Consider the following 21,490-nt stretch of genomic DNA (forward strand, 5'->3'; position numbering starts at 1 on the left):
ATGTCACATTTAAGAAGCCCCTATGTTGCCAGAACAGCAAAAAAAAAAAAAAAAGACCCACATGGCATACTATTTTGGAAACTACACCCCTCCAGGAATGTAACAAGCGGTACAGTGAGCCTTAACACCCCACAGGTGTTTAACGACTTTTCGTTAAAGTTGGATGCGTAAATTATATTCATTTTTCACAAAAATGCTAGTTTTCCCCCAAATTTTACTTTTTACAAGGGGTAATAGGAGAAAATGCCCCCCCCCCCCCAAATTTGTAACCCCATCTCTTCTGAGTTTATAAATACCCCATGTTTGGACATCAAGTGCTCTGCTGGCGTACTACAATGCTCAGAAGAGAAGGAGTCTCATTTGGATTTTGGAAAGCTAATTTTGCTGAAATGGTTTTTGGGGGACATGTCGCGTTTAGGAGGCCCCTATGGTGCCAGAACAGCAAAAAAAAAAAAAATAAAAGACCCACATGGCATAATATTTTGGAAACTCCACCCCTCAAGGAACGTAAACAAGGGACACAGTGAGCCTCAACACCCCACAGGTGTTTGACGACTTTCCGTTAAAGTTGGATATGTAAATTATTATTTTTTCACTAAAATGCTGTTTTTCCCCCAAATTTTACATTTTTACAAGGGGTAATAGGAGAAAATGGCCCCCAAAATTTGTAACCCCATCTCTTCTGAGTATGGAAATACCCCATATGTTGACATCAAGTGCACTGCAGGCGCACTACAATGCTCAGAAGAGAAGAAGTCACATTTGGCTTTTTGGCAAATTTTGATGAAGTAGTTTTTGGGGGCATGTCGCATTTAAGAAGCCCCTATGGTGCCAGAACAACAAAAAAAAAACACATGGCATACTATTTTGGAAATTACACCCCGCAAGGAATGTAACAAGGGGTACAGTGAGCCTTAACACCCCACAGGTGTTTGACAAATTTCCGATAAAGTTGGACGTGAAAATGAAAAATCTGATTTGTTTCACTAAAATGCTGGTGTTACCCCAAATTTTTCATTTTCGCAAGGTGTAAAAGGAGAAAAAGCCTCCCAAAATTTGTAACCCCATTTCTTCTGAGTATGGAAATACCCCAAATGTGGTTGTAAAGTGCTCTGCGGGCGAACTACAATGCTCAGAAGAGAAGGAGCGCCATTGAGCTTTTGGAGAGAGAATTTGATTGGAATAGAAGTTGGGGGCCATGTGCGTTTACAAAGCCCCCCGTGGTGCCAGAACAGTGGACCCCCCCACATGTGACCCCAGTTTGGAAACTACACCCCTCACATAATTTAATAAGGGGTGCAGTGAGCATTTACACCCCACTGGTGTTTGACAGATCTTTGGAACAGTGGGCTGTGCAAAGGAAACATTTAATTTTTAATTTTCACGGACCACTGTTCCAAAAATCTGTCAGACACCTGTGGAGTGTAAATGCTCACTGTTCCCCTGTTCCACTGTTATATATAAGCAACTATAGTATCAATAAAAAGTACAGATCACGGCGCAAAAAATGAGCCCTCATACCGCTGCTTATACGGAAAAATTAAAGAGTTATAGGTCTTCAAAATAGGGGGATTTTAAACGTACTAATTTGGTTAAACAGTTTGCGATTTTTTTTAAGCACAACAGTAAAAGAAAAGTATATTTTCATGGGTATCAATTTAATTGTATTGACCCAAAGAATAAAGAACACATGTCATTTTTACTGTAAATTGTACGGCGTGAAAACAAAACCTTCCAAAATTTGCAAAATTGCGGTTTTCTTTTTCATTTCCCCACACAAATAGTATTTTTTTGGGGTGCGCCATACATTTTATGGTAAAGTGAGTGATGGCATTACAATGGACAACTGGTCGCGCAAAAAACAAGCCCTCATACTAGTCTGTGGATGAAAATATAAAAGAGTTATGATTTTTTGAAGGCAAGGAGAAAAAAACAAAAACGTAAAAATAAAATTGTCTGCGTCCTTAAGGCCCAAATGGGCTTCGTCCTTAAGGGGTTAAACACACATGGCCTTCAATTTCGAACACATTCTCTCTCCAAAATCCCAATGGCTTCTCTTCTGAGCATTGTAGTGCACCCGAAGAGCACTTTGCATCCACATATGGGGTATCTTCTTACTCAGAAGAAATGGGGTTACAAATTTTGGGGGGCTTTTTTTCCTATTCTCCCTTGTGAAAATGAAAAATTTAGGGTAACACCAGCATTTTAGTGAAACATTTTTTTTTTCATATTCACATCCAACTTTAACTTAAATTCGTCAAACACCTGTTAAGGCTCACTATACCCCTTGTTACATTCTGTGAGGGGTGTAGTTTCCCAAATGTGGTCACATGTGGGTATTTATTGTTTTGCGCTTATGTCAGAACCACTGTAAAATCAGCCATCCCTGTGCAAATCACCAATTTAGGCCTCAAATGTACATAGTGCGCCCTCACTTCTGAGCCATGTTGTGCGCCCGCAGATCACTTTACACCCACATATGGGGTATATTCATACTCAGGAGAAATTGCGTTACAAATTTTGGGTGTCTTTTTTCCTTTTACCGCTTCTGAAAATTAAAAGTATGGGGCAGCACCAGCATGTTAGTGTAAAAATGTTAATTTTTTTTATACTAACATGCTTGTATAGACCCCAACTTTACCTTTTCATAACAGGTAAAAGGAGAAAAGGCCCCACAAAATTTCGAACCCAATTTCTCCTGAGTACGGAAATACCCATATGTGGCCCTAAACTATTTCCTTGAAATACGACAGGGCTCCAAAGCGAGAGAGCGCCATAATCATTTGAGGCCTATTTTGGGGATTTGCATCTACCACCAAATTACCCTACAGCAGTGTTTCCCAAACAGGGTGTCTTCAGCTGTTGCAAAACTCCCAGCTTGCCTTGACAGTCAGTGGCTGTCCAGCAATACTGGGAGTTGTTGTTTTTCAACATCTGTAGGCTCTGTTTTGGAAACAGTGCCGTACAAGAAATTTATTTTATTTATTTTTTATTGGGGGAGGGGGAGACTGTGTAGGGGTGTATGTATGTATATGTAGTGTTTTACTTTTTATTTTGTGTAGTGTAGTGTTTTTAGGGTACATTCACACAGGCGGGGGTTTACAGTGAGTTTCTCGCTGGGAGTTTGAGCTGCAGCGAAAAATTTGCTGCATCTCAAACTTGCAGCAAAAACTTGCTTCACATGGGGGGAAAACCTCCAGCTGTTGCAAAACTACAACTTCCAGCATGCACTGACAGACCATACATGCTGGGAGTTGTAGTTATGCAATAGCTGGAGGCACATTGGTTGCGCAACTCTGAGAGTTTGTTACTTAACTCAGTGTTTCGCAACCAGTGTGCCTCCAGCTGTTGCAAAACTAGAACTCCCAGGATGTACAGTCTCTCAGTGCATGCTGGAAGTTGTATTTTTTGGATACAGCTGGAGGCACACTGGTTGTGAAACACTAAGTTAGGACACAAACTCTGTTTCACAACCAATGTGTCTCCAGCTGTTGCAAAACTGCAACACTCAGCATGCATTGACAGTCGAAGGGCATGCTGATAGTTGTAGTTTTGCAACAGCTGGAGACACACTGCTACAACTCCCAGCATGCCCTTTGGTAGTCTGTGCATGCTGGAAGTTGTAGTTATGCAACAGCTGGATGCACACTTTTTCATAGAAAAATTGTGCCTCCAGCTGTTGCATAACTACAACCCCCAGCATGCACAGACTACCAAAGGGTATGCTGGGAGTTGTAGTTGGAACTACAGCTGTTGCAAAACTACAACTCCCAGCATGCCCTTTGGCTGTGAATGCTGAGAGTTGTTGCTCAGCAACAGCAGGAGGTGAAAAGGCCTCACCTCCTGCTGTATCCTGCCGCCGGGACCGCCGCAGCTGCTGCCACCGCTCCTGCTGCCGGGACCGCCGCCGTCACTTCTGAAGGGACCCCCACCGGTCCAGGGAGAGGTAGGAGACCCCTGCCGTCCCCGATCGTTGCCCCGATCACAGCCCAGCAGAACAGTGATTGGTTGGTCGTTCCGACCGATCAATCATGTGATCGTGAGGTGGCACCCATGCCACCTCACTCCTGCTGGGTAAGGGTGAATGGGGCTGTCTCGGACAGTCCCATTCACCCTTTTTTTCCGGGTCACCAGAGCCCTGATTGACCTGAAATGGCTGCAAATCACCTGTCTGAATTGACCGGCGATTTGCGGTGATTGGGGGGTCTCAGGACCTCCCCAGGGGTTTGCACGGGGTGCCTGCTGATAGATAACAGCAGTCATCCCAGTCCCCGCCCAAAGTGGTGGGGACCAAAATTCCCACGGTCATACAGGTATGCCCTGGTTCCTTAAGTACCTGTACACCCTGAGTCCCTAAGTGGTTAAAAAAAAAAATCAAAAAAGTTTAGAATTTTTTTTATTAGTAAAACATGACAGAAACTATACAAATTTGGCATTGCTGTAATCAGGTCGACCTAAAATTTGAAAATAATGTCACTTTTACCAAAACGTAAATGGTGTAAGAAAGAAAACCACCAAATTTGCTAAATTAAGGGGTATTCCAGGCAAAAACTTTATTTTATATATCAACTGGCTCCGGAAAGTTAAACAGATTTGTAAATTACTTCTATTAAAAAATCTTAATCCTTTCAATAGTTATTAGCTTCTGAAGTTTTCTGTCTAACTGCTCATTGATAATGTCACTTCCCGGGAGCTGTGCATGATGGGAAAATATCCCCATAGGAACTGCACAGCTCCCGGGACGTGAGTCATCAGAGAGCAGTTAGCCAGAAAACAACAACTCAACTTCAGAAGCTAATAACTATTGGAAGGATTAAGATTTTTGAATCAAAGTAATTTACAAATCTGTTTAACTTTCCAGAACCAGTTGATATATAAAAAAAAGTTTTTGCCTCGAATACCCCTTTATCTTTTTTGAATTTCAATAGTTTTTTATTTCTTTTTATTTCGGAGCATATGTTATGGAAAAATAAAAGGTGTCATTACAAAGTACAATCGGTCCCACAAAAATAAGCCCCCTAATAGGTCTGTAGATGGAAAAACTAAATGAGTTATGACCATTATAGGGCGAGGAGGAAAAAATGAGAGTACGAAAAAGAACAAGTAGATCGGGTATTTTTTTTTACATTTCCACACCCCTGATTTCTGTCTATGAGGCAGCGCATTTCCGAATGGTCCTAGCACCTGCCGGATTATTCAAATGTGCGGAATGTCTGTGTGTGTTTTCCGTGCAGACATTCTGCACATTTTACGCTGTGTCAATATGGCCTTAGGGTCCGAATGTCCATGCGGAATTCCTTTAGAATATTGTGAACGGACAAGGAAGGGTATCATTTAGTAGTGTTATGTGGAACAGTGGAACAATTCATCTGTGATATCTAAAGGAAGAGTTACTATTTTGTTGAGATTTCCCAGCCACATTTACATTGTTCTGTAAAGTGTGGGAGCGGTTTTAAACTCCAGTTGCATGGATACTATTTTCCTAATAAGGCTTGCTCATGCTCTTGAAGAGTTTGTCCAGGAATAGAAGAACAGAACTAATTTATTCCAATAATAGCACCACCGCTGTCCTCAGGTTGTTGACAGTATTACAACTTGGTTACAAGTTGTAATACCACACAATACAGTTCAATATAACTGAGCTGCAATACCACTTGTAGGCTTAATATCTACCCTTGACTTCCTGTGTAAATACTAAACCAAATGGAGCTGAAGTTTCCTAGTTAGGGAATTCATGGCATTTAGGAGCTACATCCGACATTCAGCCACAGGAAGCCAGAGGGCTCTTCTTGTGTTAGTAATGTAATTAAAGGGCTGTCTGTAATTATAACTGCTTTATTGGCTGCTTTTAGTGAGGCTAGCAAAACTTTCATGTCATAATTTGGATTTTCTTTTTGTTCTGCCTTAGTTAGCATTAGTAAAAGGGGACCAGCTGTGACTGCGTTTACTAGCCTCCTGATATTCATCTGTGCTTAAACATGCTGATGATCAGGAGACTGCATCTTAAAGGGATACTCCACTCCCTAGCGTTCGGAACATTTAGTTCCGAATGCTGGTTGCAGGCTTCGGCGTCTCCTTGCCCCCTCAGGACATCACGCCCCACCCTTCATGACATCACGCCCCGCCCCTCAATTAAAGTCTATGGGAGAGGGCGTGATGGCCGAAAGGGCATGGCGACCCCCAAGCCCGCACCCAGCATTCAGAACTAAATATCTGAACGCTGGGGAGTGGGGTACCCCTTTAATTCAGCCTGTTGAACTTTGTGTTATGTACCTTACTTCTTTCCCTCAAACAAGAGTGAACTTTTTTGTAGTTAGCACTTCCTTCAGGGTCTGACTCTGAGGAGTCTGTGGGGAAGGAGCCCCTTCTGTGAAGCACCTTTTTTCTAGGTGGTGTTGCTGAAGATGTGGAGGAGGATGAGGAAGGTCTCTTGCTCTTGATGCGGTTTTGAGGGGAAAACCCTGCAGAAGCCCGCCCAGCTAAAGAGAATTCGTCCATAGCCGGGCCCAAAAGTTTTGCGGTAAGCCCACGGGAGCGCTTGGGCTTGCCACACGTGATTGCTGCTGCCATGGAGAGAAGAAGCATTCACTAAAACAGTGATCTATGGGAGGCGCTAACAAATACTAAATGACTACACTGAAGTAAATGAGGAATGATGCTTTTTTCAGATTGCTATTCTATAAGTTCCTTTCAGGTAGCAGAAAAATTTGGAACATTGTTTTTATTGTCTGTGAAGTGTGTGTGTGTGTGGGGTGGGTGATGCTAGTGATGTGTATTACTCAGCGGTCAAGTCTTGGAAAATAAAGTTTGGGAACTCACCCAAGATTTCCACTCAAGGGCTGGTCCTGCTAATGGGAACGGTGTCCTGCAGGACTTGAGCCCTGGTAGTACTTCTCTTGGAGTGAGGCAGCCATACTGCAAGACAGAGGTGCCTCACCCACACAAATAGGAAGGATTAATAACAAGCTGAGCATTGTTGCCAGCTCACCATCATCCAGTGAGGAAGCAGAAATATCCTCCGTCAGCTTCAGCTAAGATTGGCTGATGCTGACAAAGACTCTCCTCATTGGATGATGTTGAGCTAAGGAAAATGCTGAACTTATTAGAAATCCTATGCGGTTAGTAAGTAAGTTATATTTATTGAGACTGCCCCACCTCCCCCTCTTAGAGAAGTGCTGCCCTGCATTTATGAGGCAGCCATCTTTGGCACAGGGAAACCCCTGAACTAGCCCTAATCCCCCCCCCCCCCCCCCATTTATATTATAATTTGATTATTTTATTTGAAGATCATTATCTCTTAAAGAGTTATCCATAATAAGGTGATTTTAGTACGTACCTGGCAGGCAGTAATGGACATGCTTAGGAAGGATCTGCGCTTGTCTTGGGGCTTAATGGCTATGTTGTGAGATTACCATAACACTGTGGCTAGCTTTTTGTGAACTGGTATCTCCTGTTTGACTTTTCTTCATTGCCTACAAATCCCAAAATTCCATTTTCCTCCCTCCCACACATCAGCCACCCCACCCATTGAAACATAAATGAGCTGCATCCATTCAAAAGACCTGTGGTTTTCAATCAGGGTGCCTACAGCTGTTGCATTAGTTGCAGATTAATCTCTCTCCCACCAAGCGATCCCTCCACCCATTGAAGCAGACAGGCTCCCTGTCATCAGCTGACTAGTAAGTCAGGCCTCGGCCGCATTGCAACCTAAGACAACAGTCATTTTTTATGCTGTTAAAAATAAATATTGGGATGAAAATCACAGAAGAATTGTGAGAAAACCGTCACACACAGGTACAGACACTATATTATGAACTACACTAACTTTACAGCCCCTGTAGCATAGTCAAATAAAAACAATTCCTGGAATACCCTTTAAAATAATGGACAAAACCTTTAAAATGGTACACAAAACCACAAAATATGCAAATAGGCTCCCCGTATTGATGTTTATGAATAGGGATGTCCCGATACTAGTATCTAGTACTAGTATTGGTATCGGGGCCGATACTAGCCATTTCCCTGGTATCGGGGACTCGCTCAATGTCCCCGTTACCAAATCCGATACCTGCTACCGCTCCTCTGCCCCGTTCTCCCGTCCTCCTGTCCGCATCATGGCGTTCTATGGAGGAGCATGTGACATGTGAAATTTAGCTACAATTTCTACACTGCATGTGTTATTTATAGAGTAATTGCAGAAGCTGCAAAACAGTAATCTATAACAGATATATCCATCTTTTTTGCAGATGATGTGTATACAGACCCAGGGCAAGCTCTGTCGATCAGTTTGGAAAGGTTTGGTGTTGGGAATTCTTCTCACTACTTTTTTAATCTTGTTGTATTCATATGCAGCTCCTCCACTTAGCTTTAGCAACACAATGTGAGTAGTCTGATTTATTTTCAACTTATTTTTTACACACTTAATTCATTTTAGTTATAAGTTTAAGTACTTATGATGAACAGCGTACAGCACTGCAGAATCTGTGTGCGCTATATAAATTAAGAATTATTACCATTATTCATGTGACAATTTCAGGGTTAAAATGTATATGCTGTAGTTTACTACTTGTAATGTGGGCTACTTTTACAGGTATATATCATACAACCATGGCCAAAAGAGACTAACACAAATTTTGTTTTTTTCAAAGCTTTTTTCAATGATTTTAGATCTTTTAGTCAGATGTTTCTATGGTGTACCGGGCCAAATCCTGACTGATGGTAGCCCATTCTTGCCTAATCAGTTCTTGGAGTTTATCACAATTTCTGTGATTATTTATACATGACAGTGTTTCTAGACAAAATTGGTAATTTTGAAGTTTGTAGACAAAATCTTGGATGAAAAGCAACAACTCACATGAATGGTCTCAGCATGCTTTACTATTGGCGTGACACGTGATTCCTTCTCCAATCACTCATTTTCCAGGTGGCTTAAAATGTCTGAAGGTGGCTTCATCAGAAGAATATGTTTACCCTAGTCCTCTGCAGTCCAATTCCTGCAGAATGTCAGTCTGTCCTTAATGATTATCTTAGAAGTGACTTATTTGATGCCCTTATTGACACCTGGTGACTTGGTATTATTGGTTGTACCCCTACTTTTTCATAACACCTGCATCCACCTTCTGCAGGACGTAGCCATTTTTCTTTTACCCGCTCTGGCTCAGCTCTGCACAGGAATCACTCCTAGTGATACAGCCTATTGAGCATACATATGCTTCTGGGGGCCATGGTTGCAATTGCAAGACAGAAAGGGACTATTGAGAGATGACAGAAGCATCATGTGGTGCAGGATGGTACAGGCCCAGGAACTAGCTATCTGCAGCAAGAGCCAGCTGTAAAATAGTACTGGGATCACCTAGCTTTGATCCCAGCCATATATCCTTCTTGATCAGTGGTTCCAAACATCTTTTTGCTCATGTACCCTTGTCACGATGCCGGCTGGCAGGAGGTGGATCCTCTGTGCCAGAGAGGGATGGCGAGGACCGTGCTAGTGGACCGGTTCTAAGTCACTACTGGTTTTCACCAGAGCCCGCCGCAAAGCGGGATGGTCTTGCTGCGGCGGTAGTGACCAGGTCGTATCCACTAGCAACGGCTCACCTCTCTGGCTGCTGAAGATAGGCGCGGTACAAGGGAGTAGACAGAAGCAAGGTCGGACGTAGCAGAAGGTCGGGGCAGGCAGCAAGGATCGTAGTCAGGGGCAACGGCAGGAGGTCTGGAACACAGGCTAGGAACATACAAGGAAACGCTTTCACTGGCACGATGGCAACAAGATCCGGCAAGGAAGTGCAGGGGAAGTGAGGTGATATAGGGAAGTGCACAGGTGATAACACTAATTGGAACCACTGCGCCAATCAGCGGCGCAGTGGCCCTTTAAATCGCAAAGACCCGGCGCGCGCGCGCCCTAGGGAGCGGGGCCGCGCGCGCCGGGACAGGACTGACGGAGAGCGAGTCAGGTACGGGAGCCGGGGTGCGCATCGCGAGCGGGCGCTACCCGCATCGCGAATCGCATCCCGGCTGGAGGCGGTATCGCAGCGCCCCGGGTCAGTGGATCTGACCGGAGCGCTGCAGTGAGGAGAGTGTAGCGAGCGCTCCGGGGAGGAGCGGGGACCCGGAGCGCTTGGCGTAACAGTACCCCCCCCCTTGGGTCTCCCCCTCTTCTTAGAGCCTGAGAACCTGAGGAGCAGACTTTTGTCTAGGATGTTGTCCTCAGGTTCCCAGGATCTCTCTTCTGGACCACAACCCTCCCAATCCACTAAAAAAAAGGTTTTCCCTCTGACCTTTTTAGATGCCAGAATCTCTTTGACGGAGAAGATGTCCGAGGAGCCGGAAACAGGAGTGGGAGGAACAGATTTGGGAGAGAAACGGTTAATGATAAGTGGTTTAAGAAGAGAAACGTGAAAGGCATTAGGAATACGAAGAGAAGGAGGAAGAAGAAGTTTGTAAGAGACAGGATTAATCTGGCACAAAATTTTGAAAGGACCAAGATAGCGTGGTCCCAACTTATAGCTAGGGACACGGAAGCGGACATATTTAGCGGAGAGCCATACCTTGTCTCCAGGGGAAAAAATGGGAGGAGCTCTTCTTTTCTTATCCGCGAACTTCTTCATGCGTGATGAAGCCTGTAAGAGAGAATTTTGGGTCTCTCTCCATATGATGGAAAGATCACGAGAAATTTCATCCACAGCGGGCAGACCAGAGGGCAAGGGGGTAGGGAGGGGGGGAAGAGGGTGACGGCCGTACACCACGAAAAATGGGGATTTGGAGGAAGATTCAGAGACTCTGAAGTTATATGAGAATTCGGCCCATGGTAGAAGATCTGCCCAGTCATCCTGGCGGGAGGAAACAAAATGTCGTAAATAATCACCCAAGACCTGGTTAATTCTTTCTACTTGTCCATTGGATTGAGGATGATATGCAGAAGAAAAATTTAATTTAATCTTGAGTTGTTTACAGAGAGCCCTCCAGAATTTAGACACGAATTGGACGCCTCTATCCGAGACGATCTGCGTGGGCAACCCGTGAAGACGAAAAATGTGTACAAAAAATTGTTTAGCCAACTGAGGCGCTGAAGGAAGACCAGGAAGAGGGATGAAATGTGCCATTTTGGAGAATCGATCAACGACCACCCAAATAACAGTGTTGCCATGGGATGGGGGTAAGTCAGTAATAAAATCCATACCAATCAGAGACCAAGGCTGTTCGGGGACAGGCAGAGGATGAAGAAAACCAGCGGGCTTCTGGCGAGGAGTCTTATCCCGGGCACAGATAGTGCAGGCTCGCACAAAGTCCACAACATCCGTCTCCAGAGTCGGCCACCAATAGTAGCGAGAGATGAGTTGCACAGATTTCTTGATGCCCGCATGACCTGCGAGATGGGAAGAGTGGCCCCATTTGAGGATTCCGAGGCGTTGGCGTGGAGAAACAAAGGTCTTTCCTGGAGGAGTTTGCCTGATGGAGGCTGGAGAAGTGGAAATCAGGCAGTCAGGAGGAATGATGTGTTGCGGAGAGAGTTCAACTTCAGAAGCATCCGAGGAACGAGAGAGAGCATCGGCCCTAATGTTCTTATCGGCAGGCCGAAAGTGAATTTCAAAATTAAATCGGGCAAAGAACAGAGACCACCTGGCCTGGCGAGGATTCAGCCGTTGGGCAGACTGGAGGTAGGAGAGGTTCTTGTGATCGGTGTAAATAATAACTGGAAATCTTGATCCCTCCAGCAGATGCCTCCATTCCTCAAGTGCTAATTTAATGGCTAGAAGCTCTCGATCCCCGATGGAGTAGTTTCTCTCCGCCGGAGAGAAGGTCCTAGAAAAAAAACCACAAGTAACAGCATGCCCGGAAGAATTTTTTTGTAGAAGGACAGCTCCAGCTCCCACAGAGGAGGCATCAACCTCCAATAGGAAGGGTTTAGATGGGTCAGGTCTGGAGAGCACGGGAGCCGAAGAAAAGGCAGACTTGAGCCGTTTAAAGGCGTCTTCCGCTTGAGGAGGCCAAGACTTGGGATCGGCATTTTTTTTGGTTAAAGCCACGATAGGAGCCACAACGGTAGAAAAATGTGGAATAAATTGTCTGTAATAATTGGCGAACCCCAAAAAACGTTGGATAGCACGGAGTCCGGAGGGGCGTGGCCAATCTAAGACGGCAGAGAGTTTGTCTGGATCCATTTGTAGTCCCTGGCCAGAGACCAAGTATCCTAGGAAAGGAAGAGATTGGCATTCAAACAGACATTTCTCCATTTTGGCATAGAGTTGATTGTCACGAAGTCTCTGAAGAACCATACGGACATGCTGGCGGTGTTCTTCTAGATTGGCAGAAAAAATCAGGATATCGTCCAGATATATAACAACACAGGAGTATAAAAGATCACGAAAAATTTCATTAACAAAGTCTTGGAAGACGGCAGGGGCGTTGCACAGGCCAAAGGGCATGACCAGATACTCAAAGTGTCCATCTCTGGTGTTAAATGCCGTTTTCCATTCATCCCCCTCTCTGATGCGGATGAGATTATAAGCACCTCTTAAGTCCAGTTTGGTAAAGATGTGGGCACCTTGGAGGCGATCAAAGAGTTCAGAGATGAGAGGTAGGGGGTAGCGGCTCTTAACCGTGATTTTATTAAGACCGCGGTAGTCAATGCAAGGGCGTAGAGAGCCATCTTTTTTGGACACAAAGAAAAATCCGGCTCCGGCAGGAGAGGAGGATTTACGGATAAAGCCCTTTTTTAAATTTTCCTGGACGTATTCAGACATGGCAAGAGTCTCTGGGGCGGACAGAGGATAAATTCTGCCCCGGGGTGGAGTAGTGCCCGGGAGGAGGTCGATAGGACAATCATAAGGCCTGTGAGGAGGTAGAGTCTCAGCTTGTTTTTTGCAAAAAACATCCGCAAAGTCCATATAGGCCTTAGGGAGACCGGTTACGGGAGGAACCACAGAGTCACGGCAAGGGTTACTGGGAACCGGTTTTAGGCAGTCCTTGGAACAAGAGGGCCCCCAACTCTTGATCTCCCCAGTGGACCAATCCAGGGTTGGGGAGTGAAGTTGAAGCCAGGGAAGTCCAAGGAGAATTTCAGAAGTGCAATTGGGAAGGACCAAAAGTTCAATCCTCTCGTGATGAGGTCCGATGTGCATTAGAAGGGGCTCCGTGCGGAAACGTATGGTACAGTCCAATCTTTCATTGTTTACACAATTGATGTAGAGGGGTCTGGCGAGACTGGTCACCGGGATGTTGAACCTGTTGACGAGAGAGGCCAAAATAAAATTTCCTGCAGATCCGGAGTCCAAGAAGGCCACAGCAGAGAAGGAGAAGGCAGATGCAGACATCCGCACAGGCACAGTAAGACGTGGAGAAGCAGAGTAGACATCAAGGACTGTCTCACCTTTGTGCGGAGTCAGCGTACGTCTTTCCAGGCGGGGAGGACGGATAGGACAATCCTTCAGGAAGTGTTCGGTACTAGCACAGTACAGGCAGAGATTCTCCATGCGGCGTCGTGTCCTCTCTTGAGGTGTCAGGCGAGACCGGTCGACCTGCATAGCCTCCACGGCGGGAGGCACAGGAACAGATTGCAGGGGACCAGAGGAGAGAGGAGCCGGGGAGAAGAAACGCCTCGTGCGAACAGAGTCCATATCCTGGCGGAGCTCCTGACGCCTTTCGGAAAAACGCATGTCAATGCGAGTGGCTAGGTGAATGAGTTCATGTAGATTAGCAGGGATTTCTCGTGCGGCCAGAACATCTTTAATGTTGCTGGATAGGCCTTTTTTAAAGGTCGCGCAGAGGGCCTCATTATTCCAGGATAATTCTGAAGCAAGAGTACGGAATTGTACGGCATACTCGCCAACGGAAGAATTACCCTGGACCAGGTTCAACAGGGCAGTCTCAGCAGAAGAGGCTCGGGCAGGTTCCTCAAAGACACTTCGAATTTCCGAGAAGAAGGAGTGTACAGAGGCAGTGACGGGGTCATTGCGGTCCCAGAGCGGTGTGGCCCAAGACAGGGCTTTTCCAGACAGAAGGCTGACTACGAAAGCCACCTTAGACCTTTCAGTGGGAAAGTGGTCCGACATCATCTCCAGGTGCAGGGAACATTGGGAAAGAAAGCCACGGCAAAACTTAGAGTCCCCATCAAATTTATCCGGCAAGGATAGTCGTAGACCAGAAGCGGCCACTCGCTGCGGAGGAGATGCAAGAGCTGGCGGAGGAGATGATTGCTGAAGCTGTGGTAGTAACTGCTGAAGCATAACGGTCAGTTGAGACAGCTGTTGGCCTTGTTGCGCTATCTGTTGCGACTGCTGGGCGACCACCGTGGTGAGGTCAGCGACAACTGGCAGAGGAACTTCAGCGGGATCCATGGCCGGATCTACTGTCACGATGCCGGCTGGCAGGAGGTGGATCCTCTGTGCCAGAGAGGGATGGCGAGGACCGTGCTAGTAGACCGGTTCTAAGTCACTACTGGTTTTCACCAGAGCCCGCCGCAAAGCGGGATGGTCTTGCTGCGGCGGTAGTGACCAGGTCGTATCCACTAGCAACGGCTCACCTCTCTGGCTGCTGAAGATAGGCGCGGTACAAGGGAGTAGACAGAAGCAAGGTCGGACGTAGCAGAAGGTCGGGGCAGGCAGCAAGGATCGTAGTCAGGGGCAACGGCAGGAGGTCTGGAACACAGGCTAGGAACATACAAGGAAACGCTTTCACTGGCACGATGGCAACAAGATCCGGCAAGGAAGTGCAGGGGAAGTGAGGTGATATAGGGAAGTGCACAGGTGATAACACTAATTGGAACCACTGCGCCAATCAGCGGCGCAGTGGCCCTTTAAATCGCAAAGACCCGGCGCGCGCGCGCCCTAGGGAGCGGGGCCGCGCGCGCCGGGACAGGACTGACGGAGAGCGAGTCAGGTACGGGAGCCGGGGTGCGCATCGCGAGCGGGCGCTACCCGCATCGCGAATCGCATCCCGGCTGGAGGCGGTATCGCAGCGCCCCGGGTCAGTGGATCTGACCGGAGCGCTGCAGTGAGGAGAGTGTAGCGAGCGCTCCGGGGAGGAGCGGGGACCCGGAGCGCTTGGCGTAACAACCCTATTGGCAGCTCATTTCAGAAAATTGTACCTTCACCCTCTGACATTATCGATATGTTTGTAATTCATATAGTTGTTGTTATTTGTTTTTCTTTACTCCATATCCTCTCTGCAAGACCACTGATCCTTTCACCACCTATGTAGATAGTGACTTCACCAGCAGAAATAAATTATTTTGAGTGAGGAAGTGCAACCGGACCAGGGATTTGGCAATGTATTGTGCACAGGTTAAGGTTAACTATATAAGTTTTTATTGGCATTTGTTTTTTTTTTTCATTACTATATACACTGGGCAGAATCATAAAATTATATTTTAATAGATCGGCCAATTTCACAGAAGGAAGCTGCCATTTAAAAAAATAAATAAATACATTTCCTATTAGAAAAATAGGAAAATGTTTAACCTCTTAAGGACGCAGGGTGTACCTGTACGCCCTGTGCCCGGTCCCGGTCTATAACGTGGGGTCACGCCATGATCATAGTGGGTCAGTCCCGGCGGCTAATGAAAGTCGGGACCCTGGGTTAATAACACATGGCACCGATCGTTGTAACGCGCGCTATTAACCCTTTAGATGCGGCATTCAAAGTTAATCGCTGTGTCTAAAGTAACAAAAATACACTCCCTGCAGCTATGTTGGGCTGATCGGGACCATCGCGGCAAAATCGCGATGTCCCGATCAGCTACAATGGGAGCGGAGGGTCCGTTACCTGCCACCGGTGCGTCCGATCTGCGATTGATTGCTCCAAGCCTGAAATCCAGGCTTGAACAATTGATCACTGATAACATTGATCATTGCCATGTTAATGCATGGCAGTGATCTGTGTAGAAGATCAGTGTCTGCAGTATTATAGCCCATAGAGGGGGCTATAACATTGCAAAAAAAAAGTGTGGAAAAAAAAGTTAATAAAGATCCTTTAACCCCTTCCTTAATAAAAGTAAGAATCACCCCCCTTTTCCCATTTAAAAAAAAACTGTATAAAAAAAAATAACTGTGTAAATAAAAATAAACATATGTGGTATCACCGCGTACGGAAATGTCCGAACTATAAAAATATATCATTAATTAAACAGTACGGTCAATGGCGTACCCGCAAAAAAATTCCAGAGTCCAAAATAGCGTATTTTTGGTAACTTTTTATATCTTGAAAAAATGAATAAAAATGGATCAAAAAGTCCGATCAATACAAAAATGGTACCGCTAAAAACTTCAGATCACGGCGCCAAAAAAATTAGCCCTCATACTGCCCTGTACTTGGAAAAATAAAAAAGCTATAGGGGTCAAAAGATGACAATTTAAATGTATTCAATTTTTGTGCATGTAGTTATGATTTTTTCTAGAAGTAAGGCAAAATCAAACCTATATAAGTAGAGTATCATTTTACTCGTATGGACCTACAGAATGAAAAAATGTGTAATTTTTACCGAAAAAATTACATTTTGTGGCACAATGATTTATTTTTCCGTTTCGCCATGGATTTTTTGGTAAAATGACTAATGTCACAAGAAAGTAGAATTGGTGGTGCAAAACATAAGCCATAATATGGAATTTTAGGTGCAAAATTGAAAGGGTTATGCTTTTTAAAAGGTAAGGAGGAAAAAACAGATGTGGAAAAACCCTGAGTCCTTAAGGGGTTTATAGGGATTTTTTTTTTATAGTTTTAAAAACATTATGTTTTTATTATTTTAGTTACACTTTTTAGATTGCACTCATTAGATTGCTTATACTGTTCATTGTCATGCAGTTGATCAGCTCACTCAGCACTCTGCTAGGACAGTCTGCTTGATGCAGGCTATAGGAGCAGAGCCATTATGTGCAGCACAGTGGCCTGCAGAAGGTCTCCGAGGGCCATGGTACTTAATCTGCACCCCGTGAAAAGTTGCTGATCAAACTCCGAACCCATTAGCAGCTGTCATTTTTGTCATTTAACGGCTGCAATCTGTATTAAATGCCAGACATCAGTGTGATGTCCGGCGTTAACGGTGAGTGCTGGCTGCTGATAGCAGCTGGCACTCAACAGCTAAGAAGCAAGCACAGCTTCTCAAGCGCACACACAGTGTATATATATATATATATATATATATATATATATTATGGCTAATAAATTTTGTAATTTGGTAAAGTGTAAGAAATATTAGTGAAAAAAAACTAATGCTTTATTGTTGAAAATAGCCTACATCACATGTCTGTAACAGTGCATACTTTAAAGATTATGCCAAAATGTCTATGGGGGAGATTTATCAAATCTTGTGCTGAGGAAAAGTTTCTCAGTTGCCTATAGCAACCAATCAGATCGCTACTTCATTTTTAAAAGGGCCTCTAAAAAATAAAAGAAGCAATCTGATTGGTTGCAATGGTCAATCCTTATGTCAGGCTTCTGACAAAAGGATTTGTGAGGCCAAATTTTGGATGTCTGTAAAGTGGTTGACACAATAGAGGACAGTGCACTGTTACAAACGGATCTTTATAGTTTGGAGGCTTGGGCTGGGAAGTAGCAGATGAGGTCAACACTGATAAATAAATAAAGGTTAGGCACATGGGGAGGAACGACAGACATGGAAAAGGACTTAGGAGTTTTAGTTAACAGTAAATTTACCTGTAGTGGCCAGTGTCAGGCGGAATGTCAGAATGCATCAAAAGGGGCATAGATGCCCACAACAAGGAAATAATTCTACCGCTGTACAAATCACTATTCAGACCACACATGAAATACTGTGTACAGTACGGGGCATCAGTATATAAGAAACATATAGTGGAGCTGGAGAGGGTTCAAAGACAGGCAACAAGAGTAATACGGGGTATGCAAGGACTACAGTACCCAGAAAGATTATCAAAATTAGGGTTATTTAGTTTAGAAAAAGACTGTTCAGGGGTGACCTAATAACTATGCATAAGTACATCAGGGGGCAGTACAGAGATCTCTCCCAGGATCTATTTATACCAAGGACTGTATCTATTACAAGGGAGCATCCTCTATGTCTGGAGGAAAGAAGGTTTCTACACCAGCACAGACGGGGGTTCTTTACTGTAAGAGCAGTGAGACTATGGAACTCTCTGCCAGAGGAAGTGGTCATGGTGAACTCAGTAAAGCAGTTCAAAAGAGGCCTGGATGTGTTTCTGGAGAGCAATAACTTTACAGGTTATGGATAATAGAGTTATAGGGACAGAACGTTGATCCAGGGATTTATTCTGCCATATTTGGAGTTGGGAAGGAATTTTTATCCCCTAGTATGGGGCAATTGGCGTCAGCCTCATAAGGGTGTTTTGCCTTCTTCTGGATCAACACAGGAGGGACAAAATAATGTTTTAGGTTAAACTTGATGGACTCTGGTCTTTTTTCAACTTTAATGGCCTATTCACACGTACAGTATTCTGCGCAGATTTGATGCGCAGGATTTTCCACTGCAGATTTTAATGTAAACTAAATGACTGAACACAGCTTGAAATCCTGTGCATCAAATCTGCACAGAATACTGTATGTGTAAATAGACCCTAAAGGGGCTCCAGAACTGGCTCCAGAAAGTTAAACAAATTTGTAAATTAGAAATATGTACAAAAAGAATTGGGGCTCAAAGGTCAAAGATAGTGGATCCCAATGGTAAGTATAAAAAACAGTGATCTATTGATAATAAATAAAAATATATAAAATAGTAATGTATAGTGGTACCAGTGACTCACAGGGCCCTTGTGAAATCACGGTGTTCACTTGTATAATGGTTACAGAATTGATATAGTTAGTTAATAAATGTGACCATCACAATAAAAATGCACATAATAGATGCAATAAACATGCAATAAAAATTTAACAAAAATCAGACCACCAAGATAGTACTTGCTACTAAAAATGAAGAAAAGTCCAAATGATAATTTAGCAGCAGTTGTAGATCACAATGTGCGAAGTCTGATAATGCTGGTGAGTTCACAGCCGGGGTAACCCGTAGCAACAGTCTGCTAGCTCTTTTTGTGCAATAGTAATCAGTCATAGAATGTAGGTAAAGAGATGAATTGCCGGCATATATTCAATTGGTAGATATCTACACTGTTTAAACTTAATGGAACAGTAGCGCTTAGATAATGGAAAAGGATACTTTGAATTCTCACCGCTCAGGGCTGCCGTGATGTGTGTAGCAGGGGATGTTGCGATCGCTTCCAGATGCCTGCGATCTCCCAGATGGACTTTCCATGCGTGAGAGAACACTGCCTGGAGACTCGGCCGTCTCCTAGAGGGGCAATGTCGGACAGTGGTGGTCTCCCGGTTGTGGTCCTGCAGCGCTTCAATTGCTGAATACCTGCAGCGTCCTCGTGGCAGCGAGGCACGCATGTGACAGGCCGGGTGGCTGATGGATGCCTCTCCTTTAGTCAGCGGGGTAAGAAGCAAAAAGGAGTAGAAGCAAATCCCCATAGCAAACCTCTCCTGCTCTGGGCAGTTCTTGAGACATACAAAGGTGTCAGCAGAGAGCACTGTCGTCAGACAGATCTTTTAATGGGATTAAGATTTTATAATACAAGTAATTTACAAATCCGTTTAACTTTCTGGAGCCAGTTGATATGATTTTTTTTTTTTTTTTTTTTTTACCGGAATACCACTTTAAGAACTATCTATGTAACTATCTATGTCATACACTTTTACCCGTTAACCACACTATGCATATATATTACCGGTAATTATAGGAGTGTTAAGAAAGTATAGACTAGATTCAGTAGCTGAGGGCGCTACACATCTAACAGCCGCAGCAGCCGACAATGGCCAATAGAGATTGTCCGAGTTAGCTCTAAAGGTGGTCAGTTAATTGCCTAGATGCCCCAGTCTATTGCATTTCACCATAGACAGGGTGTAATCGAAAAGTTTGAAAATTACAGTATTGCAGCATATTGTAATAGCGATAAAAAAAAGCAATCACAAAAAAAACTTGTTTTAAAACATTGAAAAAATTCCCCATAAACAAATCCCGTTTTTCTACTTAAATTCCCAAAAAATTACCATAATTGGTATAACCACATGCAGAAATGTCCACACTATGTGATTTTTACAGTAAACACCTTATACAAAAAAAATAAAAACCCAGAATTGCCACTTTTTGTTCACCTCACATCATAGTCCCATCTACCACAAAAATGATAGCAGCAAAAGCTACACTGTTCAAAAACCATTCACTGAGCAAAAACATGAAACATCTTAGAAGATAAAAAAAAATGGTGATGCAACTATTTAAGAAAAAAACTAATAAAATTTTTTTACAACAAAAACAATTCATTGTAATCAACCTGCAGAATAATTTTAAACTCTAAAGGACATTTGGCGTACCTGTATGCCCTAGTCTCGCTCCCGTTGTATGAAGCACACTCATGAGCTGAACGTGCTTTATACCCAGCATAACCCTTTAGACTCCGCTATCAAAGTTGATTGATTGTTGAGTCTAAACCGGGAAAAAACTATCTCTGGCAGCTCAGAGGAGCTGATCGGGACACGTGAAGCAAAATCATGCCCGATCAGCTCAGAGGATGTCAGGAGGGCCCCTACCTGCCTTCTCCCCGTCCGATCGGTGCTCTTATGGCAGGCTGGAGCAGTGGAGTGCCGATATCACTGATCAATGCTATGCTATGGCATAGCACTGAACAGTATATGCAATCAGAAGATTGCATGTAATAGCCCCTTATGGGGGACAAGAAAAAGTGATAAAAATGTTTTAAAAAATGTATAATTGTGAATTAACCTCTTCCCAAACAAAAGTTTGAATCAACCCCCCTTTTTCAAGTATTTTAAATAAAATTATTTAAAACAAAAAAATATTAACATGTGGTATCGCTGCGTGTGTAAATGTCCGAACTATTAAAATATAATGTTAATTAAACCGCATAGTCAGCGGTGTAAAAAAAATACCAAAGTCCAAAATTATGTATTTCACTTTATATATCATTAAAAAAAATGAATAAAATGCGATCAAAAAGTCCTATCAATACAAAAATGGTATTGATAGAAATACGGATCAGTGCACAAAAAATAAGCCCTCATACAGCCCCATATATGGAAAAATAAAAGAGTTATAGGGGTCAGATAAGGACAATTTTAACTCCTTGGGGACGAATGGCGTATGCATATGCCCTCGAGTCCCGTCACTTAAGGACGAAAGGCGCATCCATACTCCCTCCATATTTCCGATCACCGCAGCTTGCCGGGCGGTGATCAGACCGGGATGACTGCTGATATATATCAGCAGGCATCCTGTGGCAATGCCTAGGGGGGTCCTGAGACCCCCCCATGTTGGTGATCGCAGCAAATCGCCGGTCAATTCAGACCTGCGATTTGCAATAGTCCGGGCCAATCGGGTCACTGGTGACCCGATCGCCCGAAAATTAAGAATGATCGGAGCTGTCAGAGCCAGCTCCGACCAACCTAAAGGATAGGAGCGAGGTGGCAGTGTTGCCACCTCCTCCTATCC

At 44.2% G+C, this 21,490-nt stretch overlaps 1 protein-coding gene across 5 annotated transcripts in view; it reads left to right on the top strand.

Annotated features, from left to right (window-relative positions):
• GAL3ST1 (galactose-3-O-sulfotransferase 1) overlaps positions 1-21,490 on the top strand; it is a 174,101-nt gene that overhangs the window by 90,340 nt on the left and 62,271 nt on the right. For 4 of the 5 annotated variants that reach the window (XM_056528652.1, XM_056528653.1, XM_056528656.1 and 1 more), the window contains one exon: positions 8,247-8,380. The exons of the other annotated variant lie outside the window; for it this stretch is intronic. In XM_056528652.1, coding sequence (XP_056384627.1) covers positions 8,247-8,380 — 134 coding nt within the window. The remainder of the gene's footprint in view (positions 1-8,246; positions 8,381-21,490) is intronic. 5 annotated transcript variants of the gene reach the window in all.

This window comes from Hyla sarda, chromosome 1, assembly GCF_029499605.1.
Source record: "Hyla sarda isolate aHylSar1 chromosome 1, aHylSar1.hap1, whole genome shotgun sequence".
Classification (NCBI taxonomy): Eukaryota; Metazoa; Chordata; class Amphibia; order Anura; family Hylidae; genus Hyla; species Hyla sarda.